The 27,255-nt window shown below is 40.0% G+C and overlaps 7 protein-coding genes across 12 annotated transcripts; 4 read left to right on the forward strand and 3 right to left on the reverse strand.

The window, feature by feature from the left end:
• Window positions 1-118: 118 nt before the first annotated feature.
• LOC6582560 (Golgi apparatus protein 1) lies at window positions 119-7,698 on the reverse strand. 2 transcript variants are annotated; one of them, XM_002008225.4, is made up of 6 exons: window positions 6,573-7,698; window positions 5,308-6,517; window positions 4,874-5,253; window positions 4,383-4,751; window positions 772-1,141; window positions 119-696 (listed from the first exon to the last, which is right to left on the reverse strand). In XM_002008225.4, the coding sequence occupies exons 1-6, from the start codon at window positions 7,314-7,316 to the stop codon at window positions 419-421; spliced, it is 3,351 nt and encodes a 1,116-aa protein (XP_002008261.1). In that variant the 5' UTR covers window positions 7,317-7,698; the 3' UTR covers window positions 119-418. The 2 variants fall into 2 exon arrangements, with proteins under 2 accessions (XP_002008261.1, XP_015017994.1); XM_015162508.3 differs by having other exon boundaries at window positions 4,862-5,253.
• Window positions 1,226-4,016, forward strand: LOC6582561 (glutactin). The gene is made up of 5 exons (XM_032730913.2): window positions 1,226-1,687; window positions 1,794-1,937; window positions 2,445-3,096; window positions 3,152-3,342; window positions 3,411-4,016. The coding sequence occupies exons 1-5, from the start codon at window positions 1,286-1,288 to the stop codon at window positions 3,843-3,845; spliced, it is 1,824 nt and encodes a 607-aa protein (XP_032586804.2). The 5' UTR covers window positions 1,226-1,285; the 3' UTR covers window positions 3,846-4,016.
• Window positions 7,699-7,841: 143 nt separating the features above from the next.
• LOC6582562 (presenilin homolog) lies at window positions 7,842-10,654 on the forward strand. Of its 3 annotated transcripts, none has more exons than XM_015162510.3 (8): window positions 7,842-8,080; window positions 8,157-8,420; window positions 8,479-8,717; window positions 8,779-9,209; window positions 9,274-9,372; window positions 9,431-9,745; window positions 10,037-10,201; window positions 10,267-10,654. In XM_015162510.3, exons 2-8 carry the CDS (start codon window positions 8,235-8,237, stop codon window positions 10,533-10,535), a joined length of 1,704 nt encoding a protein of 567 aa, XP_015017996.2. In that variant the 5' UTR covers window positions 7,842-8,080; window positions 8,157-8,234; the 3' UTR covers window positions 10,536-10,654. The 3 variants fall into 3 exon arrangements, with proteins under 3 accessions (XP_015017996.2, XP_002008263.3, XP_043865765.1); XM_044009830.1 differs by having other exon boundaries at window positions 8,062-8,080; window positions 8,160-8,420; XM_002008227.4 differs by having other exon boundaries at window positions 7,997-8,420; window positions 9,431-9,703.
• LOC6582563 (39S ribosomal protein L15, mitochondrial) lies at window positions 10,610-11,804 on the reverse strand. The gene is made up of 3 exons (XM_002008228.2): window positions 11,663-11,804; window positions 11,495-11,599; window positions 10,610-11,419 (listed from the first exon to the last, which is right to left on the reverse strand). Exons 2-3 carry the CDS (start codon window positions 11,597-11,599, stop codon window positions 10,661-10,663), a joined length of 864 nt encoding a protein of 287 aa, XP_002008264.1. The 5' UTR covers window positions 11,663-11,804; the 3' UTR covers window positions 10,610-10,660.
• A 17-nt stretch (window positions 11,805-11,821) lies between these two features.
• Window positions 11,822-13,754, forward strand: LOC6582564. 3 transcript variants are annotated; one of them, XM_002008229.4, is made up of 4 exons: window positions 11,822-11,954; window positions 12,010-12,646; window positions 12,713-13,319; window positions 13,378-13,754. In XM_002008229.4, the coding sequence occupies exons 1-4, from the start codon at window positions 11,867-11,869 to the stop codon at window positions 13,570-13,572; spliced, it is 1,527 nt and encodes a 508-aa protein (XP_002008265.2). In that variant the 5' UTR covers window positions 11,822-11,866; the 3' UTR covers window positions 13,573-13,754. The 3 variants fall into 3 exon arrangements, with proteins under 3 accessions (XP_002008265.2, XP_015017998.2, XP_015017999.1); XM_015162512.3 differs by lacking the exon at window positions 13,378-13,754 and having other exon boundaries at window positions 12,706-12,874; XM_015162513.3 differs by lacking the exon at window positions 11,822-11,954 and having other exon boundaries at window positions 12,517-12,646; window positions 12,706-13,319.
• LOC6582565 (4-hydroxyphenylpyruvate dioxygenase) lies at window positions 13,583-15,370 on the reverse strand. The gene is made up of 5 exons (XM_002008230.4): window positions 15,185-15,370; window positions 14,943-14,969; window positions 14,497-14,880; window positions 13,783-14,436; window positions 13,583-13,725 (listed from the first exon to the last, which is right to left on the reverse strand). The coding sequence occupies exons 1-5, from the start codon at window positions 15,185-15,187 to the stop codon at window positions 13,651-13,653; spliced, it is 1,143 nt and encodes a 380-aa protein (XP_002008266.2). The 5' UTR covers window positions 15,188-15,370; the 3' UTR covers window positions 13,583-13,650.
• Window positions 15,371-17,686: 2,316 nt separating this feature from the next.
• On the forward strand, window positions 17,687-27,249 carry LOC6582566. Its single transcript, XM_044009831.1, has 5 exons — window positions 17,687-17,839; window positions 21,817-22,235; window positions 22,409-22,525; window positions 25,866-25,991; window positions 26,923-27,249. Exons 2-5 carry the CDS (start codon window positions 21,962-21,964, stop codon window positions 27,021-27,023), a joined length of 618 nt encoding a protein of 205 aa, XP_043865766.1. The 5' UTR covers window positions 17,687-17,839; window positions 21,817-21,961; the 3' UTR covers window positions 27,024-27,249.
• Window positions 27,250-27,255: the final 6 nt, after the last annotated feature.

The raw sequence follows: 27,255 nt of genomic DNA on the forward strand, positions 1-27,255 counted from the left end.
CTGTTATTTCCCTCCACTGCTTATTTCACTTGTGAATCGATAATCGTTCAGCGTAATTGGAAATTTCGATAATTAAGCCTATAGCGCGTCAGTTTAAAAATTATAATAGCCCCTAGTATATTTTATTTATAAAAATACAATTTATTATACAATTGAAATCATTACACAAAGAATAAAACATACAAATCACTTATTTACTTATGTTTTCTGTGAAATTAATTACACTTTTTTGGTCTTATTAACGAGTAAGCCACAAATTGCCCTCAAAAAAATAGCTGCTTGCAATGGGAAGAGGTCCAAAAAATCATAAAACACAAGCGCGAATTAATTTGGGAAGCGCACAGTTTTAACCTACAAACATTTCACGATACTACAGATCAACTATTCTTACACAATTATCAACTACAGTCTGTTTACATTATTTATTCTTTAAGCCCATTGCACGTTTTGTGGCGCGACCAAGGAAGATGCCAGTCAGAAAGACTAAGCCCGTGGCGCTCATTAATATCACAAGGAAGAACTTCCGTGCCGGTGATGCGACCACCTGCTGCACCAGCTGTCCCATATCCTCCAATGGCAGAGCCAGTGTATCGTCCGCATTACGAAACATTTCAATACGCTTCTGCAGCTTGTCGCGGCAGTCCGGCTCCAGTGATTTTGGCGACTCGCGCAATAATCTACGCAGACAATCCAGCTCTAAGTGAATGCAGAAATTAAAAGCAAAAATTGATATTAATTATTAGCATATATAATTCCATTAAGACAGCTTACTGCGTGCATTGCCACTAGCCACATTGCCGCAATATCGCAATAGATCCACAGTGCAAGCCATTTCCAGTATAGGATCCACATGAATATCCGCCTTGGCCTCGGCTATCAGTGTAGCCACCTCCAGTTGGCACTCGCGATTAATTAGCTGTTTGCGCAGAAAGGCCGCCTTCAAGCATTCCTCGACCTGGCCATGCTCATCCGCATCCATATACTTTTTGCAGAGTTCCTGTATCTCAGACTTGCAGAAGTGCTGCAGCACGGGATTCAACTTATAGTTTAATGCCTGCTCCTGCAGTATTTTGATCATCTCCTGAGCGCATTTGTCATCCAACTTGGATTGTCTGAATTTCTCCTTTAGGCATTTAATAACCTATTCAAATGAAAGGTATGAGAAATTTGTTTACAGTCAATTATGAGGAATACCATCAATAAAGAGAATTCCTAATCAAGAATACTTCTATATAAATTGACTTGCTTTCGCCGCAATTCGAATAGTCTGCGCTAACTCATTTTCATGACTTTTCCGATTTATATGGAATACAGTATAATATTTTCGCCAGCTGAGTTGATAGAACTGTTTGCAGCGATAACGAACCGTAATAAACGATCGCAACTGTCGAGCTGGTTGGGCTCGCACGTTCTTCCCGTTCAGTTCAATTCGATGCGTAGACGTGTCGTATACGTGATGTTAGCTCTTTGCGGGCTGGTGCTCGCTGGCCTCGTCGCCTGGCTGCTGGTCTCGATGATTGCGGTAGCGGATGCACAGACACCGATGTCAACGCTGACCGTGGAGCTCTCCGGACAACAGGGCACAGTGCGCGGCAATTACGGACAGACAGCGTGGACGGGGCAGACCTTCATGCAATTCCGTGGCATTCCCTACGCAGAGCCGCCCGTTGGAAATCTGCGCTTTCGTGTGGGTTAATAGTCCAATTTGTCGACTAGTGATACGACAACTGATAAACGACCTTTATGACGCTATTTATGTATTGTACCTTCCCACAAAAAAAAAAAAAAAACAGCCACCGGTTGCTCGTTCACCCTGGTCTGAGACTCTCGATACCTTGGACTTTGGCCAACGCTGCCCCGTGATAACCAATTTGGATCCAAAGATGTCTGACGCCCAGCTAGAAGATTGCCTAAATCTGTGCGTCTACACAAAGAACGTAAGTGGTATCGAAATTTAACCTTAATTTAATTAGATTAGAATCTAATTTGTTTTTGAGATTTTCTAAACATCTAATTAATTGAAATTGACTTTTGAAGTAGCCATAAATTGTAGAGGGTTTTAATTAACTTCAATACAAGCACTTGAGTAAACGAAAAGATTAGAGGGAAACTAAATAGACGTAGACGTAGACCTAATTAAGTTTAGGCTCAATAGCCCTATATATTGTATATAATATAAACAATGATAAACAGCTGTTGCAGTAGCTGCAAGACAAAGGCCTTGCACTTTTTCCAATTGGCGATAAATAGTTGACAATCCAGAATTAATATGAGTCAACCTAAACTCAAGCATGAAATTGAAATACATATGGTTTAAAACGCTTTTTATCAGTATTTAAGAATTTTATACCAAGTTTCTGCAATTGAACTTCGACTTTAACTTTTGAAAATCGCGTAGGAAGGTGATTCGTATAATTCAATCACTTTTGTGCCTCCTTTGACAGCTTACAGCGCGTCAGCCGGTAATGTTCTATGTGTATGGCGGCGGCTATTACAATGGCTCATCGCAGGATCATCCGCCACACTATTTGCTGGAGCGTGATATTGTTCTGGTGGTGCCACATTATCGCGTGGGCGCTCTGGGCTGGCTCTCTACACTCACTGAGCAGCTGCCTGGCAATGCGCCGATAGGCGATATACTCCTGGCCTTAGATTGGGTGCAGCGGCATATACACAGATTTGGCGGTGATCCCAACCAGGTGACCATATTTGGACAGAGTGCTGGAGCGGGCGTCACCAGCGCCTTGCTGCTGAGTCCACGCACCGCCAAGCACCATTTTCAACGTGCGATTGTGCAATCCGGTTCGATATTTGCAAGCTGGGCTCTGGTCAAAGATCCCGCTGCCCAGGCCCAGAGAATCTGCAAGGAGTTGCACTGTGAGCGCTGCGAGGAGCACGAACAGCTGTTGCGCTGTGTGCGTTCTGCATCGGTGCTGGAGCTGCTGCAGGCTACCAAATCGGAGAGTTTCTCTCCCCTTGTGGGCGATCTTCAGGGCATATTGCCAGAACATCCTGAGGAACTACTCAAGCGTCGTCAACGTTCTGTGCCGCTCATGACGGGCTTCACACAGCACGACGGCTCCTTTGTGCTTGCCTGTGAGTGGACATAGACTAATATTTCAGAATCTTTTCTTGATCCAATCCTTTGCAGCATATTACGATGCTCTGGCAGCCAAGCTCGTCAATGTCAGTGATCTCAGCGTGCGTCAGTTCTCCCAGGGTCTCATCGACATGGCTAAGGATTCCACAGGTCTGGCAGACAATTTGTTATATCGCCTGCTCTTCACGCGACAGCTGTTGGAAAGCCACGCCCACAAGGCTGCGCTGCCTGCATATTTTGATGTGGGTTAGAGCAGAAGTTATTAATTGAGCTTTAGCTGATTTTCTCTCTCTCTCTCTCTCTCTCTCAGCTCACTTCGACAATTTATATGAAGTCGCCCGTCATCAGCCTGGCCACCAAGCTGTTCACACATCGATCGAGCGCTCCTGTCTATGTCTACAGCTTCGAGTATGAGGGCGAGCACACCCGGTTTGGCTACGAGTTTGGCAATGAGCATTATCCCTTCAATGGCGGCGTGCATCACTCCAACGACAATATCTATCTATTTGCCACGCATTCACTGCAAATGGAAGACACACTCATGGCCCAGAACATGGTGGAGCTATGGACATCGTTTGCCATTGACGGTGTGCCCAAAGATCTGAATCCTCTGACCAGTGCCAGTGGACCTTACAATCGCCTCGGCCTCCACGTAAAGCCGGGCGACGATTTGCTGGAAACGCTCACAGCAACAATTGATGATCCAGACAATTCGCGTTTGCAGCGCAAAAATGTGGAGTTTTAAGAAGCCATTGAAATAGGAAATCGGGGTAAAATCTTTTTTTTTTTTTTTTTTTTTATATATATATTATTTTATAGACTTGGAAATGTAATAGAGCTGACTAAACCAACCATATTTACTATACTCGTATATATATTAGCATGAGAATAAACAAAGGGCCCAGCTAGCGCTTAATTTAAATCTTTTGCATCATAGAGTTTAATATAAATTTACGAATTGCTATTCAGAGTGAAGTTTATAACATATAAATACTTTAAAGATAAGTTGATGGAATGACTTGCTGTCAGCTCTGGTGTTATAGATAGATATCACTTTACGAGTTGCAAATAACAATATAGTACATACATTATATATTTACTTGAAGATAGATTATACTTTACACATTTAGAATCAGCTAACCCAATTCAGCCGCATCTATTTTCTACACTCCCTTATCATCTTAATTGAAAATGCTTTCTTTAAGGTTTTTCAATCGTTTGCCTTGATCGCATGTCAAATCAATTGATTTTCTTTGATCAAATATGTCAATTGACTACTCACCTTTCCATTCAGTTCCTCATTCGGTTGAGATTGTATCACAATATTGGAGCAGTAGCGATCAATGTTCTTGCCACAGGCGCTCTGTAGCGTTGGATTGAAACGAAAGTCTGTATTTTGTTCGATCATTCGATTGACGACCACCAAATGACACCGTTGATCAAACGTGGGATCATCCTTGTAGGTCTTTAAGCAGTTCAGCAGCTGCATAGATTCAGTGTTGGGACAGAATTTATATATCATCTCCTTGCAGGTGTTGACTAGAGTATAGTCGGTGCCGCTGTCCCCCAGCTCCGAGCGTTTGATCATGAATATCGCATGATGACAGTTCTTGCCCAGGCGTGGTGTTTTCTGTATCAGACACTCCAGGGCCTGTAAAAAATGCGTTTTAGTACTTTGTACGCAAAGAATTAAATAAGTTTATCATTGTAGGTGTTGGGCTGTGTTAGTGGATTAATAATGGCTTGACTTGGATGACTTGCATTTTTATTCACCTGACCGGGGCCATTTTGATCAGAGCAGAACTGCTTTAATTCGTTCTTGCAAACGTTAGCCAACTTGGGATCAAGCGAAATGCTTTCACGCTGCTGATACAGCTGCGACTTGACCTGCTGTCTGCATTCCTTTGGTATCTGATGCCGCTGAGCGCGTATCGTATCGTTGCGCATGACCTCACTAAGGCAGGCGACAACCTCGTTTTTGGTGGCGCTTGCACCACAGAAGCGCAACACATGCGGACGGCACGCCTCCTTGAATTTGGTAGTGAAATGGTAGCTCTTCAGCGAGATAATCTGAAAGTGTTCGATGGCAGCGCGACAACCCTTGTTCAGGTCAGCATCGTTTTTGTGCGAAATCAGGCAGTCCATCATGTTGCCTAAAAGATAGAGAGCATTAGTTGCGGAGCAACTGGTAAACTAGCTAAGCTAACCGCCATCCTTGCCGGCATTAAGTATTTCCGAGCAATGCTTTTGCATTGCCTCCGAGCAAGTGGCCATTATGACCGGATTCATCTCAATGTTGGCTGCTTCCTCCTCTGTGTATTTGGTTACCACAGCCCTACACTCGGGCTGCAGCTTCTCGAGCCTGTTCTGCAGGCACTCCATTTCGGAACCCTTCTCGGTGAGCTCGCCACAGAACTGGGACAAGTCGGAGAGACAGTAATCTTCAACCTCTGGTATTAGATCTACGGAGATCGCCCGCTGCCGCATCACACGTTTGACCTCCCTAAAGCAGTCCTTGCGCAATGTATGATGCTCGTCCTCGCTGTATGCCATGCGATGCAGGCAGGGCAATATCATGGGGCCACGCTCGGGATCCATTTGTACATCCTCTATATCATCCCATTGGTGCTTGGCGCGGCAGTACTTGACAGCATCGTCGCGGCAGTGCTTGTAGAGCTGCGGGTCCAGTTTGAAGTCACGTGCCACAAAATACTCGATGATAAGCAAGGCCTGCTCACATTCCGGCCGCATAGCGGTCGTGCCTATGTGTTCTATAAGGCAGCTCATAACACGCGCTTCGCCGCCTTCCACGTCCTTGCAGGCAACATCAACGACTTTTTTGCAGGCACGCCTGAGCACAGGATCGACACGCCAGTCCTCGCCCGCATCGCTGGCCTTGATCAATGTCTCCAGTCCACGCTGACACTGAGCTGTGACGCGTCGCTGTGGCCGTCTTGCGCGCACATGATACATAAGGCAGTGAATGATTTCCCCACCAGAACTGGAGAGGCCGTTAACCAGTTGCGACTTGTGTTCGTCGGGACAGAACTTGGGTATATCGTCGGCACAGTCGCTGAGCAGCTCGGGCGACAGCTGAAAGTCTGTCATGAGCATGCGTCGATGATCGTCCAGTTCAACGATGCACTCGGGCGCCAGCTTCGTGCCGTTCTTCGACACAGACTCCAGGCAAAGCAAGATTTGCGCCAATCGCACCTGCTTATCCTCGGAGACGCCGCGTCGGCAGTGATGCAGTTTGATGTCATCCTTGCACGCCTTGGCCAGACCATGCGAAACTCGATAATCTTTGCCCATTTGCTGGTCACGCAATGTTATCTGAGCTGCACACTGGCTGCTTAGTGCTGGATCATTCTTGTGCCGGACGAGACACTTGTAGGAGCTCGCCGAACCGGCACGTTCCTGCAGAAGAGATTGAGCATTAGTTACGTTACAATTTAATCATTAGCCAACTCACTTGTGGGCACAGCGCAGTCAGATCTCCGGTGCACACGCGAAACAGTTCCAGCATGCCACGCTGCTGCTCAATGGCATTGATAGCCACTTTGCAGTTGATGTCCATGGTTGATTGGCTAGCATGGGCAACGAGGCATTGGGCCGTGCCCAGCTGGGAGAGCATCGACGGCAAATGCTCAACATTCATGCGTCCACACTTCAGCTGCTCCACCTGACCGCCGCAGGCTGCATAGAAGTCGCCAATGCTGGCATAGTCCTGACCCAGAGACGTATAAGCACGACGCAGCTGCTGCTGGCAGCCGCTGCTCTGTGGCAATTGTTGACGTTTGTCTTCCAGGCAGGACCACAGATCGACCGAGTTAAGGCAGGTTAATAGCTTTGTTTGCTCATCGGCACAATAGCTGGGCAGGAATATGTGCTCCACCCAAGAGTTGAGCTGCAGCTGGCGCTGTTGCAGCCAGAGCGCATGCTGGCAGTCATCGGGCAGTGCCTCCAACTGACTGGAACTGAAACTCAAGGCGCACTCCAGCATGGCCAAATTGTCAGTTGACTTTAGATGGGTGCAATAGTTTTGCAGATCCTTGCAGCCTGGCAGATCGATGATGCTGTGCAACTGAGCTGCAGTTGCCTTGCTATTGTCGGCGACAACGGAGGCGCGGCGTATGCGAACTTTCGCGGGGAGCACGTCATCGTCGCCTGCTGCTGCCCACAGCCACGACAACAACAGCAAACACTCAAGTTTCATATTTGTTCTGGGGAAATGCTCTCAATCTCAACTGGACATTTAAGCAGGTGCATATAACAATGCTGCACTGTATACTGACTGTACACACTTATAATAACAAAAATATATATATCAATGTAAAATATCAATTCGTTACACGTTTGCTATTCATAAAGTTCCAAGCGCAACAAGAAATTGACAAAAGACCGGTAGAAAATGCAGCGTTTAGCTATTTTTCATTTCTTTTTTAATACGAACGTTCGGTCAGTTGAAGTGACCCTTATGCTTTTTTATACAGAATAACCATTTAAATATCTAAATTCAGCAATTTTTTGTGCAATGGAGAATTACACGATCTTCTGTTTTTTTTTTTTTTTATTAGAACACTTTGCCTGCTCAACAGCTGCATATCGAATGCTAATAAGAATAATAGACATCGATTGTTATATGACAGCTAAACGATAGACATTGTAAAAACCATATCGAACTTTGTGATGTCATGCTGCAAACAAAACATGTCAAAACATGTTGCATCGATGATTTGTTGAGCAATAACATATTTACTAAATCAAATGATTAAGTTTTGAAAATAAGTTTGTTCATTGTTGAAATCGAACTAAAATAATTCTAATAGTTATTTTTAAAGTTCTTTTTATTCTGTGTGTATTAATATTGTCGATAAATTTGCTTTTTTTGGGCTGCTCATCTCTAGCAGTCTATGAGTCGTTCAGAAACTGAAAAAGTTTTTCAAGCTGGGAAGCTTTTAATTTTAAATACCAGTAATTGTATGTAGAGAATACTTAAGTCATCCCATTCAATCAATCATCATACTGACGCACTCCATATTGCGAACATTTAAAGTAGCGTCCTCCAACTACGGCATCACGGTGGGCGTCTACAGAAGCTGAGGAGGCGGCGGCTAACGAACGCACACCGCTCATGGACGCACACGTAGCCCCATCTTCGTCGTCTTCGTCGGCGGCGTCAGCTGGCGCTCATGGCAGCCTGAGCGGCGCAGCAGAGCGTTTGGAGCGTCCTCCAAGGCGACAACAAGCACACCAACGCAACAATTACGGTTCGAATGGAAATCAGGAGCAAATGAACAACGCAGATCAAGCTGATGGGGCAAGTTTAATTAAAAACTTTATATTAATTACATAGCTAATCTTTTCGTAATCTGCAGGCTGTACTAGCCGTACCCAGTGTTGTCATCCGTGAATCGGCATCTCGGCCTTCAAGACTTAGTGCAGGCGGCGGCGGTGGCGGTGATGGTGAACCTGGACAACCTGCCGAAGAGGAGCAGGGCCTTAAATATGGTGCCCAACATGTCATCAAGCTATTTGTGCCAGTTTCGCTATGCATGTTGGTTGTTGTGGCCACCATTAACTCAATCAGCTTCTACAACAGCACAGATGTTTATCTGTGAGTGTACTCAATAGACTATCAATATTTCCATAACTCACATTTCTTCATCCATTGACAGGCTTTACACACCGTTTCATGAGCTCTCACCGGAGCCGAGTATTAAGTTTTGGAATGCCTTAGGCAACTCCCTGATACTTATGAGCGTCGTGGTAGTAATGACCATATTGCTCATCGTCCTATATAAGAAACGTTGCTATCGCGTCATACACGGCTGGCTTATACTCTCTTCGTTTATGCTCCTATTTATTTTCTCTTACTTGTACTTGGAGGAGTTGCTCCGTGCATACAACATTCCCATGGACTATCCGACGGCTGTGCTGATTATGTGGAACTTCGGCGTAGCTGGCATGATAGCCATACATTGGCAGGGCCCATTGCGATTGCAACAGGGCTACCTTATATTCGTAGCAGCTCTGATGGCCCTGGTGTTTATTAAATATCTGCCTGAATGGACCGCCTGGGCTGTGCTAGCAGCCATCTCCGTATGGGGTATAGTTTTGTCTTTTATATTCCATATTTTTAAAATAGGTTTCAATTTATCTCTTGATTACAGATCTCATAGCTGTATTGTCACCACGGGGACCTCTGCGCATATTGGTAGAGACGGCACAGGAGCGCAACGAGCAGATCTTTCCTGCTTTGATCTATTCCTGTAAGTGAGCTTCTCTCTCCATGATAAGATGGCTCTCTCATTGTCAATGTCTTTATAGCTACGGTCATTTATACCTACATGGGTACACACTATGCCCCAGAGCAACCCCAATCACAATCAGAATCAGAATCACAACCTCAAGCCCAACCATTGTCAACAGCCACATCATCGCCATCAAACAGCAACTCGACTGCTACAACGCGAACCACACACAACTCGTTGGCCTCACCGGAGCTACCGACATGCTCAAGCAACTGTCGCCCAAGTACTTCGCGCACAAGTACCGCACGCGTCAATCAGCGCCAGCAGGACAATCAGGCGGCTGCTGAAGGTATGCCACTTGTGACATTTAAAACAAATTTGCACGGAAACGGTACATATGCATTTATTTTTTATAATTTTATTAACCTCTTAAAAGTATATTATTTCGCTTGTGTACTATAAACTTTGTCTTGTGATTTGCGCCTAAATTAGAGAATATGGAATCACCTTTCGATTCCTGGAGTGATAGAATTGTCAGTTGCCTGATTTAGCGCAAATGTTAGTGCATGTCGAAATTTCTTCTGGTTTAGTTGTTTAAATGGTGCTAGAGTGTCTATATGTCTATCTACTTTAATTTTACTTCCAACAATAATTTAAATATGTATTTTCTACAATTTAACAGAGGAAGCTGCAGGCTTCACACAGGAATGGTCTGCGAATCTCAACAATCGTGTGGCGCGTCGCCAAATTGAGGTACAAAGCACACAAAGCGGCAATCCACGTCGAGCAAATGAATACCGCACAGTACCTGCGCCCGAACAGCAGCAACCGGAGCCTCAGGAAGAACGTAAGTATACGGATTTATATATGGATATACTTATGCTAAATATTATTTTATTATCTAATTTATAGGTGGCATAAAGCTTGGACTAGGCGATTTCATCTTCTATTCCGTGCTGGTCGGTAAAGCATCTACCTATGGCGACTGGACCACTACAATTGCCTGCTTCGTGGCCATATTGATTGGCCTTTGCCTGACCCTGCTGCTATTGGCCATTTGGCGCAAGGCCTTGCCCGCTCTGCCTATTTCTATAACATTTGGTCTGATCTTTTGCTTTGCCACTAACTTCTTGGTTAAGCCTTTTATGGAGAGACTGTCCGCTAAACAGGTGTTTATATAAAATGACAATTAGTGGATAGATATATATATAAATATGTATATTAAATACTAGTATTCTCTGTAACCAAAACACCGTTTTACAATACAATCTTTATTTAACAAAGTATAGTAACAAACAAATAAGGCTTATGTTGTTTTTAACTTGACTATTGTTTTGTCTACTAGGTTTATTAGCCAACCTGGTTCTAACCCATGAAATAGCTGCCGTGGATCCTTGGCTGCAGTGAGCATTTCATAGTTTGGGTCATCCTCGATACGAGGCAGCTCATAGCCATATTTTTGTGCCAGTACCAAGCGCTCCTTACTTATCTCCTCAGGATTGGCTAAATAGCCGCGATTCCTGGCATCTGTGTAGTACTCAACAGCATCCTGTGGCGGCAGCATTCGCAGTGGAATAGGCACTCCCTTTTCGAACCATTTCTTCGGATTGGAAAGTATGTGAAGGCTGCGTGGATCATAGTAAGCAGTGCGGATAACACCGCCATTGCGCTCCACAGCTGCTATGACCGCTTCACTTGCATGCTGCACTTCGATGTTAATCTTGGCCTTGAAATTGTCCAATCCTTCGTCAGTCAACTGAAATCCATACTGAAGCTCTGCAGGTTTCAGCGTCATTAGGCCAGAATTGCACAGAGTGGCGATGTCAATCGGTTGGCTGATATCAATGCGATTGGTGTCGATCAGCACCTGTAGCTGTAGCATCGAAATTGGCGGATATTCTCGGCGCATGTGGTGTCCCTTGTAATAGGGCTCGTAGGGAAAGCGCAAGTAGAAAGGTTGATTTCCCGTTTCGTAGCCCAAGCGCATAAAATTCTGTCGCTGGCCAGACCCTTTATTGCCGGCACCATGTTTGTCGCCACCATGTTGTGCACGCCCGCGTTTGTCCTACAAATTGAAGAAAATGTTATGAGAACATGGATTGATTGCAATGTTATTCAACCGGTCACAGATTTTACTCACGTTCTGCTTGGAGTTTGGATTTGGTCGTAGATTGCCAATTTGTACGCGCGGCAAGGTACGTAAAAGCTTTAAGGCCTTGTCTGTGCTTTCACGTAAGTGTGCCATCTAAAGTTTAATTAATAAAATTATATTTTCTACCTAAAAATCAACACGAGTGAGTAAATTTACCGCTGTCGTTAATTAGCACTGCTAGCACTAAACTGTTAACAAACACTGGTTGCAAGCGTTGCCAGACAATCCATGGTCATTACGTTTTTAAATTTATATTTGAGCTTCCATCCCTAGAGCACTGAATTTTCCCACTCAAAATAAAAACAAAGATTAAAATTATTATTTATTTTCTAAGCAATAATACTTATACTTGCTGCTAATATGAAGTGTACCGCGTGTCAAGGCAAAAGTGACGCAACAATCAAATGCTTTTTGAAAGCTATGGATACCATTAAAGAACACTTTTTAAGTAAGCCGCTAATAGCTGAGCTAGAGCACATTAAATATGACACATTTTCTTATAGTGATGCAGGGTCTGTGTGCAGAAAAGGAAACAACTATTAGTCAATTAAACAAGCGTAACGAAAAGCTCCATACCGCTCTTGATATGCTGCGACAGGGACAGGAGCAACGCCTTAAGTCAAGCCCCAAACGTCGTAGATTGTCGCCCAAAAAACCCCAAATTAAACATAGCAACACGCAACAGGCGCAAACGTCTCCATTGATACCTGAGAGTCAGAGCTCACTTAATATGAATATTGCTCTTTGTTCGGATGATGACGAGGAAGAAATTATTACAGAAACGGAGCCACCTATCAGTCCTTACAAACCCTGGAAGACGCGTCGCAAGTCAAACACACGAAATTGCGAAAATGAACAACCGGCTAGCACAACTGCAACAACGACAACTACTACAACTGCAGCAACAACAGATGCCAACAGCCCCTGGCTGGGCAAAGTACCGAAAGACCGACTGCCAATGGGTAAGACGAAAATGTCGCTCACAATACGCAGCGATTCACCAAGATTAAAGCAAACTCGCTTGCAATTCGATGCTCCCAAGAGCAATAATATATCCTGCGATAAAGATATTATTGACTCCAGTCCGAATTTATATTCTTCGCTAAAACATGCTAAGCAATCACGTTCCCTTTTACAGAGGTTAGTAGGTTGCACTTTTATATTAAGCTCTATTATAACAAAAATTAACCATTAATAAGTTTGCAGAGTCGACAACAACAGCGTCTCAGATATCAAACCTATCGCCGACATCGCAAAGACACCAATAAGCAATAAGACTCCCGTGTTTGAAATGGATGACGATGATTCATTCTTTGATCTATGTCCAGACCCGTCAGCATCTCAGCCAGCTTCAGGACTTGCTCTACCGTCTTTGAGCGGCACTTCAGATACGTCAAGCGTAGTGCTGCTCACACCTGCCACAAAGGATATTGTGTTTATTGATGATAACATTACTGAAAATACCTCTCTGAATACTATGGCTTTTATGGAAGAGGTCATAAAAGAGGATGACAAAGTTTCGCTGACAAAACTACAGGATTTCGAAGCGGAGCTAATTCGAAAGCGTCAATCAGAGGCAGCCAAAGTAAAACCAAGTGCTGATGTTGTTAGGGTGAAACATGAGCCGCTAACAGAGCTGCCAACTCCTTTTGGTAATGAATCAACCAAGTTGCCAGCTGACTTTGAAATGGACGATGACCAGGAAGATGCAGACGAGGAGGAGGAAATATTTCCCCGTCCCATTGTAGTCAAAGAAGAACCCGAATTAAGTTTAAAGCAACGCTACAATATTACTTGCCCACAGTGCGAAAAGGTAAATATATTTTACTTTTCTCCATTTTCATTGTTTCATGCACATATATTTCTTACAGTTTATCACATTTATGGGCACGAACTTAAATGACGAAAAGATACAAATGTATCTAAATAATTGCAGACACGAAAGGGAATTCGAAAACAACACACCACCCGGCTTTTGGAACCCGCACATGGTTTCGTTTACGGATGAAGATCCACGCAGCAAAGTTCATGTTGATCGTCGCTTTGTCGAAGGACGAAAGAAATAAGACTTATAGATGGATTTTAATAGCCATTGGCAAATGCTTTATATTTCTAAGAACATATCATTACATCTTAATCGTAAGTTACAAATTGCCACGTTTGGCCTGTTCGATCTCAATCGCAGTGAAGAGCGACTTGAAGTTGCCGGCGCCGAATCCCTAGAATAAAATTGATAATTAAACACCAATCGAATGACGACTGAATATAAATCTTACATTGTGATTGAAACGCTGAATGACCTCCAGGAAGAGCGTTGGCCTGTCCTGGCAGTTCTTCGTAAAGATCTGCAACAGGTAACCATTCTCATCGAAATCAACCAGAATGTTCAGTTTCTTCAGTATTTCCATATCCTCCTTAATTTTAGTGCGACTGTGCGACAGCTGCTCCTGCAGTATATCATAGTACGACGGAGGAATGGTCAAGAACTCCGTGCCGCGTGCCCGCAAGTTAGTCACAGCTCCAATAATATCATCTGTATTGAGCGCTATGTGCTGCACACCTGCTCCGCCATAGTAGTCCACATACTCTTGAATCTGGGACTTCTTTTTGCCATTGGCTGGCTCGTTGATGGGCATTTTCACAGTCTCTTCGTAGTTGGCCATGACGATGGACCGCAGCGCCGAGTATTCCGTGTGTATCTGAGAATCGTCCACAGACCAGAAACGATGGAACTGCAAAATGCGCTCATACCAAGCAGCAACGCTCTCCATTTGCAAGTCCGGCTGATTGCCCACCACATGGTCGATGAAGTTCAACTTTGCCGGCGGCAGATGTTCCAGCAGTACATCCTTGATGCCGCGCTGAAAGCCAGGCAAAAAGTCGCCCTTGTAGCCATTGCGCTCCACAAAAGTGTGAGTCGTATCGCCGTACTGCAAAGAGAGTAAGAGAATTTTAATTTTGTGTTATTTAATTTAAAGTCGACAACTTACCGTCTTAATGGTGGCAAATCTCACAAAACCCTGGTCATCGCTCTCCTCCCAAATGTCGCGCACAACTTCAGCGCCACGGGAGACCGCCAGGTTAAAAATTGCATTCAAATCCTCCACTTCGAAGGCCACATCCTTGACACCGTCACCGTGGCGCATCAAGTGCAAGCCATGCTCCTCGTTATCGGTCTCATACGCCGATACAAACACAAAGACAATCTTGTTCTGGCGCACAGCATGCTTCGCATAGCGTCGTTCGCCCGTCTCCAATCCCTGATAGCCAAGTGGTTCAAAGCCCAATCGGGTCGTATAATAGCTGGCCGCCTGCTTGGCGTTGCCAACGTAAAACGTTAGATGATCAAAGCTTAAGAATTTTCCGGCTTCTGGCTAAATACGAATCATAGGTTAATAACACCGATCATTGATTAAAATATATATGAATTGCTTACTTTGGATCCTTTGTCAGTATAGCTGGTCTATAGAGAAAGATAAGAGCAAAAGAAAGTAATAGGTTTAGTTTGACTGACTAAATATGCAGATTTAGGTAGACATAAATTAACTTTTAAGTGACGATCAATATATTTGTCTTGGTATTTCCTTAGTCATTCATAAAAAAACACTTTCATAGTGAGTTCCTTCACTTTGTCGGATTATATAACTACTCTTGGCATATTCACAAGCAAATCTTTACCATTATCACTCAGACTCAATTTATGCAAAACTCTTCCTCACACGCGTTATATAAGGTTTATTCTGTAGACTTCAGCTGCGATCCGTAGATCTTCACAAATAGACTATGGCCACGGCACGCTGAAATCTGGCCTTATATAGGCCCACATCTCGGCTGATCTTGTTGATCAGTTGAAAATCCTGCTCATTTAAATATATGTCAAACTAGTATTCTGTTTACGATAAGAATCTAGCTGTTTTTCTTATTGTTGCTATTCATTAATATATTCGCATATTTAATTACAAATTGCAGAATTTGTTTACTGGAACAGGTGCTGTTACCTGTTATCATCAACTGCATATTATTTGTTTATTTGTTTATCGCAATTACATTGCAAGTTCTATTATTTATGTTTTGAGCGTAGCTTCGTCTATAATGTTGTTGCTCTAGTAAATTTCTTTCCCTTTGCCCAATGTAAACTTTGATAATTATGCAAAGCACCCGAATCGTTACTGATATCCAGTCGTTGTATTTCTTTTTTGCTTTTTGGATTTCTTAAAACAATTCGCCGGTTGGCGCTTAAATATTCATAAGCTCTACAGGTTTGCTGGGGTAATAGAAATACAGATATATATATCTATTTGTGTGTGTGTGTCAGTGTGTATGTGTGTGCTTGTATGTATGCATTTGCCACGCGCTCGTTGCCAAGTTGTATTGAACTGGCTTCTGTTGCGAGCCCCCAAAATGATTAGTATACGACTATTAAGAATACGAAATGAGCTATGAAATTTGTATTAATAAAATGTTTATTTTTGTATGCTTGAATTAAAATATTTTGCTTAAACAAAACTTGACAAGAATTCAAATAAAAACACTCAAGTTTCTAAATAGTGGGACTATGGCATGAGAACCATGTAAAACATTCTACATTAACGAAGAATATGATGGTAACTTTATATATATTTGTATATTACATAGCTGTATATTATAATTCATCTATAGTGTTCAAGAGTACGCCTATGAGCACTAAGCTATACGCTGCTGATTATTTGCTGTAGATTTAAATTTACAATTAATTTCATTTTATTGATATAAATATATGCATACATATGTACATACATATATTTACATTGCTTTTATGCTCGTTTCGCATCGAGATTACAAATGTGCCTTTGCTCGCTCAAACAGTTTGTTAATGGCCCCATTGGCATATGCCATCAATGGGCCGGCTACAGGCGCTACTCATGGATACCCTGTAACCTCCGGCAGCTGCCCTCGACTATGGCCCAGGTTGTTGCTGCGAGTAGCTGCCCTAATAAGCCAATCATAATAAATGTCAAGCATCGAATTGGCTTCGTGCCAATGGCCACTTGTGTGCTCGCCATCCACTGGCTGGAATCAGAGCACTGGCCCACCTCCTAAAGATCTGTCAGTTCATCATTAGCTAGTCGCCAGCAGCAACAGCAGCATCAACTTGGGTCCTCATTGTCTGGGGCTAATCGTTAACGCTTAACTGTTCGAGCTGATGCGTTGCTCATACGCCATATGTGCTTTGGTATTTCTATAGATTCTATAGCCAAATCGAGACGAGTGCGTTATTTATGAGCAGGGGCAGCTTTAGCTATTGCCAAACACCTGACACAGTCCGACTGCTCGTCATTTGTCAAGTGATGGAAGGGCAAGCAGAGCGGAGCAGACAGCTGGAACATTTAGATCAGGCAAATATTTGACCTATCCCAAGTGGAGGAGAAGTGACAAACTAACTACAAATGCAAAAGAAAAATGGATAAATAGGCTTCAAAATATAATTTAATATATATGTAAGTAACCATGCCTTAGGCCTGAGCTGTGGGCCCATTTTATTTAGATATGTTTTATATCTTCATAAATTTCGAATACAAAATACTCATTTTTATAATAAATAAGTTTGTCAAGCCCCCTGAAACCTCCATTCATAATTCATAATCCAGATTTTTCTCACGTCAATAGCTCAATCAAACGTAATTAACTTTACCTTTGGCAATTTCTTGTCAGGTCTTTTACCGTCTGCACACGCACGCTGTCTGTCATCAATCAGGCATTGCTCGTCCTACCCAAACACTATGTAATATATATTATATATATATGTCTATCTTCCATCTCACATTCTGCAAACCTAAACAAACTTTCTGCTTTTGCTTTTAATATCTGTGACTTGCTGTCCTTGCCGAAGGTTTTATTCCTTCTTTGTTTTGCGCCGTTGCGCAGGTTTGTTTGGGTTTGATGTGGGTAGCCTGTTGCTTATGATAGGAATATTATATTACACACGCTACCGTTAGCTTGTCTGGCCCTTGCTCCCATCTCTCTCTCGCTCACTCTTGCTAGCTCTCTCTCTCTCTCTCGTTCACGCGCTCTTACTCCGTGTTAAGGCATTGCCAGCTGTAAGCAAAGCCTGCTTGCAGGGGTTGCTTTCCTTTGGGCTTGAGAGGGTGCAAGGTATATGCCGCAGGACTCAGGACAAAGGATATACGAAGTTGTTGCCATAGCCGCAAGCTGTCGGCGCCGCATCGTCGCGTCGTCTAGTGCGTCACGCTTTCAGTCGCCTTCCGAATCTCGTTTACTACGCTACACTTAAACAACAACAAAAAATCTCGGAAAAAATCAACAAAAAATTGTTTATTCCATTTAAAAAGCAGGGTAACGATAACAATAGCAATTACAAAAACAAAAACAACCTATGCACGTTTTTTTTATTTATGCTCTATTATTATTGAAAACCAAACGAACTTGAACTGTCGCTAGTTTTGTAACAAAGTAAAAAAAAAAAAACACAACGGGAAAAAACTGAAAACAGAAAATTTTAAATCGTTTGTTAAAAAAAAAGAAGAAAATATTGACAAATTTGTGCTCTGATTAAAATCTTAAAAAACGAGTCTATTGCCAAGATAAATCCCCCGCAGCTAGGCAACAATTTAAAAAATTCACGCATTGAGAGCATTTTAATGTAGTTGCTGCTTTATGGGGCCCAATATAAATAGTTTTCAATATGATATACTTCACATACATATATACCTATATAGATATATATATTTAGGCCGATTTGCTGATTGATTGTTCAGTGTGAAAATGATAATAAATTTTGAGTGTTTTGTCTAATTCTGAAGGAAAAGTTGCCATGGCGCGTCGAAATGAAATACAACTTAAGCCAGCTGCTATGGGTGCTTTGGCAGTGCTTCGCAAACTGTACAGATGACTCACAAACTGTGAAATCGCGCACGTTTTCAAAAACGCGTTGTTTGTTGTGTGAGAATCGCGCGTTTGCTAAATGAAATAATTTTAAAAATTTAAAAGAAATAATAATATGTATAAAATATAATTATTCATGAAAAAAAACGAAATATTTTTTAGGTATAGAAGACAGCATTATTCGTATATATTATATATACACTCTCATTTTGCGTGTCATATGAACATTCTTGCCATTTCTCTATGTGCCCCCATCCCTCTTTGACTGTACCTCCCATTAGAACTGTAACATTGATGACTCTTCCTTTACCTTGACACAAATAACTTTCCTCAATATCCTGCTTATTGAGCTGCCTGCATTTGAATTAAGTCATTTCATTTTATAATTTTGATGTCATCATATATTTTTGTTGAAATTTCTCAAAGGTAAACCAAAGGCTTTTTGGGCAGCCACAAAAAAGAAAACAATAACCGCCCACAGTTTGTAGGCCAGCAGAACTATAGCATTTAATAGCCTTGCTGTAATACTAGACAGTGGCATCCATAAAATTTCGCTTTCTAAACAAAAACGAAAACCTAAAAAAAACTGCAGAAGCTTGTCAAGATTTACGATCTGGAGGGGTGCTACAACAGGTTGCAGCAGCAGCAGCATCATCAGCATCTTATCTAAACAAAGTAGAGAGGGGGTTTAGAACTTCCTCGACACATAGTTGATGTGTGTATTTCTATGTTATTTTTAAACACGGCCATATACAAATTATGAGACTCGTGCCCAGATCTCTATTTAAAGGGATGCGCCTCGCCGGGTCTGCTTAGGTGTACATAAATTATAAAAGCATATTTCAATGTGTGTCAGGCAGCCCAGGAATGTTGTCCAATCTGCTCTGCCTCATTTCCAACAAATTATCAAAGATTATTAAGTGTCATCCTCTAAATGGACCAAGCAATACTTTTCCACTTGAGCTCTTGAGTAATTTGATTAAATTACTGTTGATAGAAACAGCTAATTGGTTTCAATTATATGTGAACTACTAAAAACATTATATAATCAGTTATTTATGTATATGTGTGTAAATATAATAATAATATAAATAGAATATAATGCAAAATATTTTTAGATCAACTACAATTTACTTTTATATTGTAAACCAGTGTTAAGTACTTATACCTCAATATCTTATCGTGTAATGTTTACGAATGACTTATTTAGGCGTAAGTACTTAAATACAACTCACTTCAATTCAAAGAATTCTGTAACTACAACAGCAACAAAAAGTTATCATATATAAACTATACATACATACATACATGAAGAATATACATACATATGTGTGTGCATGCAGTTAATACGTTTTTATTACTTATGACTTATCTTTATTTTATTAAATATTGCCTTACTCTTATTTGCCTTGCAATTCAAAAAATTTCTGCATTGCAGGATGTTTACTATGATAAGGCAGCAGTGTTGACCGAAATAAGGTATAGAAGGAGGAAAATACAAGAAAGCATATAAAAGAAGCAAATACATTTTTTTTTAATTTCTGCAGTGACTTTTTTTTTTAATTTTTGCTTATCATAATAATCAAATGAAAAATAAAAAAATCAAATAATAATTTGGCACAAAATATTTTTTTCACTTGATATGATAAAAAGTTTAAAGCATTTCCTCCAAGTATTTGCTCTAAGTTATTCTTCTAAGTATTTCCTCCAAGAATTTCCTCTATGTCTTGAATGCTTAGCTGATCACTTCACACACACCTCACTTCACTTTACTGCACTGCACGGTTGACCCCCAGCAGACCTGGACGACTGAAGAAATGCTACAGCTGCTGCCCTTTATATAGGGCGACTTTCACTCAACCACTAAGTCGCTCTCAAATGTTGAGGTCGGCACCAGGTAGAGGCCGACTGCAACGAGAGCTTTGAGTGACCAATGGGAAGACTCTCTTCTGCTGCAAGCATTCTACTCCTGCATACATGCATATGTATGGACAATTTAAATGAGCTTCTTCGTCTCTCGCTGACCGACAAAGAAATAGAAACATAAACAGACATATACAAACATACATACAGACCACTCGCAAATAAGCTAGATTTAGCCTGAAATAGGCTAAACTGGCAGCACTTTAAGGCAGTGCTGGCAAGAAATAAAACAGTTAAAAATAAATAAATAAAAATAAATAATAAAAATAAAAGCCGACTGAATTGAAGTATACCTTTTCTGAATATAATTTGAAAGAGAACATTTGTTCACATCTGGCCTGAGCATAGCAAACTCTTTCATGAGTTGGTATACTCTACTCTCAGAAGGAATGAAATGAATTTCAATGATTATGCAAATACATAAAATATGTATGCATATGTAGAGGGAGGAGTGAAAGCACGCATAGAGGGACTTCACACGATTGAGTAATATTAGATTATGCAAAGTAATCTGTTAACTCAACCGTTAGTTTGCCAGTAAATAATGCAACTTTGACAATGTTATTAAACTGTTATTAAATTTAAAGGTCGTAGACAAAATAAGTGCTGCTAATTATTAGTTATATACACATTCCTAAATCGGGCATTATAATGATTTAATAATTCGCTCAATTGTGTTAGGGTATGCAAAGAGCGGTTCCATTACTTTAATGTTATCTAACAGTACTTTAAGTTAACAGCGCGTTCGGAACGCTTGCCCGCATCGATCAGAATGATTTCGCATGGGCGCCGCAGCGGACGTCACAGTCGCTGTCTTTCCTCCGTTCCGTTAAGCTGTTCAATTTATGCGAAAAGACGTCGCGACTCGCGCGCGTTTTTAGTTGTTGATTTCGTTGAAAAATGATTTTCTTAGATTTTTGAAAGCATCTATTTTCATGCAACATTTAATTTATGAATGGGTGAATCGTCGAATCGCTGGACAATAAATTAGACGCCAAATACCAAAGAAATTTTTCGTATTTAAAATGAAAATTCCAAATTATTTATTCGTAACCAAAGAGCTGAAAGAAAAAAATGTGCAATAATAATTGATGTGATATGTGGAAAGAAAGCATAAAAAAACATAATAACAATAAATTACAACAAATGGAGTAAGCAACGGGCAAATTCTTTACGAAGGAAAAGATAAAAATGAACATAAATATTTAAAAATTAAAAAAAAAAGTAAATAAAAATAGAACTAATAATTTCTAGTATTTTTGTTATAGTAATAAATAGTTGCACTGAAATATTACGTCTCATATTAATTGTTAGGTTCATTATATTTTAATTTCCTTCGCTTCCAATTTAAGCGTTAAGAATCTGAGCTGCAGTCTCGGAACCAATCAGCTGTGCAGCTGTAACCCAATATATAATGCACAATTTACATGCTTGGCATACTCTACAGCCTATATGACCGCATTTTCAATATGTGTACTATAACAACGTCTCTTTTCCATCCTCAGTGCGCTCCAGCACTTAGCACGACTTACGGATCCATATCAAGTAACGAGAGCAAACAACGACGAAAGCACTTGATATTCAAATAAATACCAAAATAAATACCAACTAATGTAACTGTAAAAACGCACACTAAAAACTTCAAAAACAATGCGGAAAAGTGCAGAGGATTCGGTTGACTGCATGATTTCTTCTAATACGAGTGATAAACGTAGTTCCTGCCATACAACACCAAATGGATTACCTATAGTACCCAAAGCAACATTCCTGTCGCTATGCCTGCTCTTAATGTTCAGTCGCTGCTCGTCCCTGGATGAACTCGGCAATAAAGCGTCGGGCATCAGTGAAAGCTATGAGGAATTAAAATTTGATCATGAAGTATCAGAGCAGGACGCTGAGCAAGCGCTACGAAAACTGAATGCAAGTAAGCCATGCATCTCTTATATCTTAAGATCTCTGCGAATGAAGCTCCTCACATACATATGTATGTATGCGTATGTGTATGCACTCATGTGTTCCTCTGCTCGTGAGGTGCTCGCTCGCAACTGCTGCTGTCTCTCACTAACAACTCTCCCGTTCCATCTCTCTTTTTGGTAGCTCGTGCCGGCATACAGAACTCTTGCAATTCGATGGACTGTGGGCAATATTTAGATTATTGCTGGACGCCACAATTCGAGAAAGATCATTGCTGGTGTGAACTGCAGCATCGAGAAGGTGAGCCAACGATGTGTGGATGATGATAATAATGATGATATTATATGATATTTATGAGCTGCCCGCCAAGGTGCGTTCATGCACACATGGCGCTTTAACAATAACAAACAACACAGACAGACTATAAACTCTGCAATTTCTCACACATAAACAAAAGAGCTGAAAAACGTAAGAAATACAAGAATTAAATGGAAAATGAAAACGCTGGCGAGTGCCACTAACCCACTTGAGTGCAGCCTAAGTGAAGCTGAAAGCTTCATTTGCCTACTACATAATGACAATAATTCCATTGGCTAATGAGCGAGAGGCACGCAATGAGCGCAGCTCAATAGAGATGATGCAAGCTAAGTGGCACCACTAAACTCGGCTCGAAAATAGGTTGGGTTCTGTTAGCTATCTCTTTCACTCACTCACCCTCTCAGTCTCGCTCTTTTCATTAGCACGTGGCTATTGCGGAAGTTGTAAGTGGTTAAGGTTGTGGTCCACATATCTTAACCGCAGCTACGCTCCATTGCATCGTCTTGCATAGCGCTACAGTAGTTACCCGTCATAGTGTATGCATGTTTATATATGCATCTTAACAGAATTCTTGCGTAGTAAATGATATCACAGCTATGAAATACATTAGATTTGATATTTGTTGAGCTCATCCAGTTTAGTCTGGCTCCACTGTACATCAACTGACATTCCTAGTGACCAAGCGCCAGTTTATATTTAATTCTTTTCTTTCCCAAGTTGTTTTTATGTTTGTTTTAATGCGTTCCACTGGGGGTTCGGCACTTCGTATTTTCTACACTTGAATGGTTTTCTTCAAGGCGTGCACAATTTTCCGTTTTGCAGTTTTCCAAATGCACTCGCATTGAAATTGTATTCTCTGTGTGTTCTAGTAAATACGCTCATTAAATTTAATCTTTTGTAGTTTCGGGTTTTTTTTTATTGACTAATTGGGTTCGTTTTATTTCTTCTTGATTACTAAACAAAGACTATATCTATGATGTTTTAATTCATTTATACCGAGTAATTTCCTTTAAAAAAGTAGATTAAATTTGTAGTGTACTGCTGATCAATTTATGTTACTCGTTCAATTTTAAATGGAACTTTAACCTTTTAAATGCTAGCTGATATTCCACCTAGTGTGTCTTCTTATCAGGCATCACTCGTAAGTTTCGCGCTTATCGATAAACAAAATCTCAAAATTGCAGTTGCATACAACAAAATCAACTGTTTGCAGTAATGGAGAGTCTTAGCTTTTAATATAATATAAGCATATATGTATGTATATATATATATTTATTTATTTATTTATGGAACTAAAATGCTTAGATCTTTTCGCGTACATATTTAATATGCAACAGCCTTAGTCACAAACAATTGTCAGACGTGTCTAGAATTCGAAATACTCAAGTAGCCGCTTCATCATAGCACTCGATTCTATCAATGAACAAAACTCGTTCGTTTTAACCACTCTCTGGGTGGCTATTGGCTACTGGTGTTTCTTGTAACGACATTTAAGCACCTTTTTAGGAACTGCTTGTAAAACAACAATCAATTATTTATTATTATTATTATTATTTTTTTTCTTTTGTAAATAATTTTTAGGCAATTATATGCTCAGCTTTTATTTTTGCACATTTTGAACACGCAAAAAAAGTCAAATAATTTGCATTCATACAAATTTTATTAGATTTTTGAATTGATGGCTTTAAGTGTTGACGCTTTGATGAATCATTAAACTATTTATTATACTCGTTCATGTAGTCAAAAAGAGGGTATATGGGTTATAACCCTGAGACTAGACACTTGGAATTTGGCATATGTACTTGTGTTTGACCTCATTTTGAGACAATATAAATGCTATTTTCTATATACTATGTACATAAATAGATATGTATATAATGTCTATTATAACTATAATATTTGTAAGTTTGGTCGTGGCAAATCATAGAAGTCTTATATATTCTATAGTGTTAACAGTATAAAATTTTTCATAACTCTGATGCATTGGAGGCGTTATAAATCTAAGGAACAAATCAGAGAATATATTGAAAATTTATTTAATCATTGTTGTACCATTAACGGGTATTGTACAGTTGTTAGCTCCTAACTCAGATAGCTTTTTATATACCGCCTAAACATGCTCTATATAATAACTGGCTTTTTATTTAAATACGAGTTTCTGGTTCAGACAACATCATAATCAATCATAATCATTTCGAATACTTCAATATCAATTTTTTTCCGCTCTTTTAACTAGCCGTCGATTTTCATTGAATTTGAAATTTTTGTCATGTCCTCGCCTAGTGTCAGCTGTCTCAATATATTAGCATTGCGATCAGCAAATTTATCATAGTATATGTCTGTCCATATATTGTAGATATAGTGAGTCTCATGTCGATTTGCATTCAATTTCAGATAATTACATAATTGAATAAATATTTGTGACACGCAGCAGCAGCATCAGCATTAGCGAAACAATGAGTTCGTTTCCATTATTCTAATTTGGAATATGGAAGTTTATGAAAATCAACACATTTAGTTTTTATAAACAATTCGTGTAAACAGAATTCGAGAGTTCGGCATGATATGATGGCCCCCAAAGTTGAAGAATTTTTGTAGTCATTTGGTCAGACTTCTATTGTTTTGGCAAAGAATTTGTTGATCTTGGCGCAGCGTCTAATAAACATATATTCTATATTATTAGTTTCCGTTTCTACTTATAACGGCTATAGCACAGCATAGAAATATATATATATTGAAAACTAAAACCAAATGAAATTAATTTAAGTGTTATTTCTCGTTAGCTTTTTGAGAATTTATGTAGAATATTTAATTGATTTTTGGTAGCAGCAACTTGCATTGACTTTGTTTATGACTGACAGCGACAGCTGATCATATAAAATCAGTTCCATGTCCAGATGTCTATTTTATATCCATAGACTTTGCTTTTGTTTAGCCAATCAAAGCGCGTTGCGTATTTTCTCATGAACAAATTTTAAAATGTTTACATGTTTACATTTCTATAAAAATACTCGGTGTATTTAAGGTGTTTGCTAAACAAATTTTGCAATCCTTAACAGCTTTATATGTCATAAGTTTAGTTTGACGAACTGCAACAGACGTAAGACATATGCTGAATGCCACCAAAGTCACGCCCGCCAAATTTGATATATTTTTCTTTGCAATAATAAATATACAAAATTGCAATTGATACATTCTGATAATAATAAGAGTAAACATTGAATAAGTAGCCTTGCACTTTGTTCCATTGAAAATAAATAAGAGAACTTGATATACAAAATTTAATTACATTTGAATTAAAATGTTTATTTGTTTCTTTCAGAGGGTCTGCCCTATAAAGCACATAAATGCTTTGTGGAGGAGAAGATCTATAAGCCTTCGGTAGGCTCTTGCTATTTCTTCGAGGAAGTCAAGGAATGCTGTTGTGTATCCGCTTTTCTCAGAGAGTGTAAGTGCCATTGGAATGTTTATGGAAGAGTTGGAACAAGTTGGTATTTGGACAGCAGCAGCACAGCAGATCAATGATCAATAAAATACTTATATATGTATAACGTGTATACATAAACACTCAGCAGCCAACGCTCACCACTCATACACACCCAGTTGAAGATTAACAAAGCAATGCTAATTTTATAATGTAAATAGTACTGGATAGACCTGCAAGATGATCTTCATCATGCGCAATCGTATAAAATCAATGATAATTAGATTTAATTTATAATGCTAATTGAACTAACTCAACGAATCATTGAATCGTTTTAAATCATCAAATTTTTGAAGATAATTAACATACTATGTTTATTATTCTTTCACAAAGTTTATTGTAAATTCTCTTGCAAAGTTTTCAGTTCGAGGCAAATAAACAAAATATTAAGTGCGCGTACTCATAATGAAATAAGAGTTAAGCTGCTAAATAAATAAAATCATATTTGGCATTGAAAAATCCAGATGATATGATTAATATATCAGTCATGTGATTTTGAGAATATATATAATATTAACTTATTGAGCGGAAGTAGGATTAATGTGTTATCATAAGACATTTTTTCGTCACAAGGGTACTTCAGGGAAGCTCATTGTCAACATATTATATATTATCAGAAGTATTAAATTATTTATAGTTCTTAGATTTGTTATAAGACGTTTAATATAAGTGCAGTCTGCAATCTTATATCGGGTTATAGAGCTTTCAATAAGCTTCACTGATAAAAATATTTTATATATATGATAATAATGACATTATATATTATATGGCATAGTCATTACCAACCTTCATTTTTCATTTATAAATTCTTTCACAAAGTTCGCAATTAATTCATAATCATTCTATAAATTTGAATACACTCAAAAATAAATGCAATTTCTTCTCTAATTTGCAGGGCGTCGCATCTCGAGTGCTCCATTAAGCAGGGCACAACCTGTGCTTAGCTGCCTGCTGGCTATACTAAGTTTACTGCATTGGCACAGCAGAAGGCATTAATATTGCTTAGGTTTAAGATTCTGGGCGGGGCCGAAGCGTGGCGTACGATCTACTGAAACGAAGTTATAGTCATATACATAGTTTTTATCCAGCCATCTATAAGTGTACTTAGTTGAAAATGTTAAACACGAATCAAACTTACTTGGTGAGCAATTGTATATTAATATAATTAAGCATTAATAAATATAAGTGTGTATGTCTAAATATATGATGTATGTATGCATAACCATGT

The sequence above is a fragment of the Drosophila mojavensis genome, unplaced genomic scaffold (genome assembly GCF_018153725.1).
Source record: "Drosophila mojavensis isolate 15081-1352.22 unplaced genomic scaffold, ASM1815372v1 contig_74, whole genome shotgun sequence".
In the NCBI taxonomy this organism is placed as follows: domain Eukaryota; kingdom Metazoa; phylum Arthropoda; class Insecta; order Diptera; family Drosophilidae; genus Drosophila; species Drosophila mojavensis.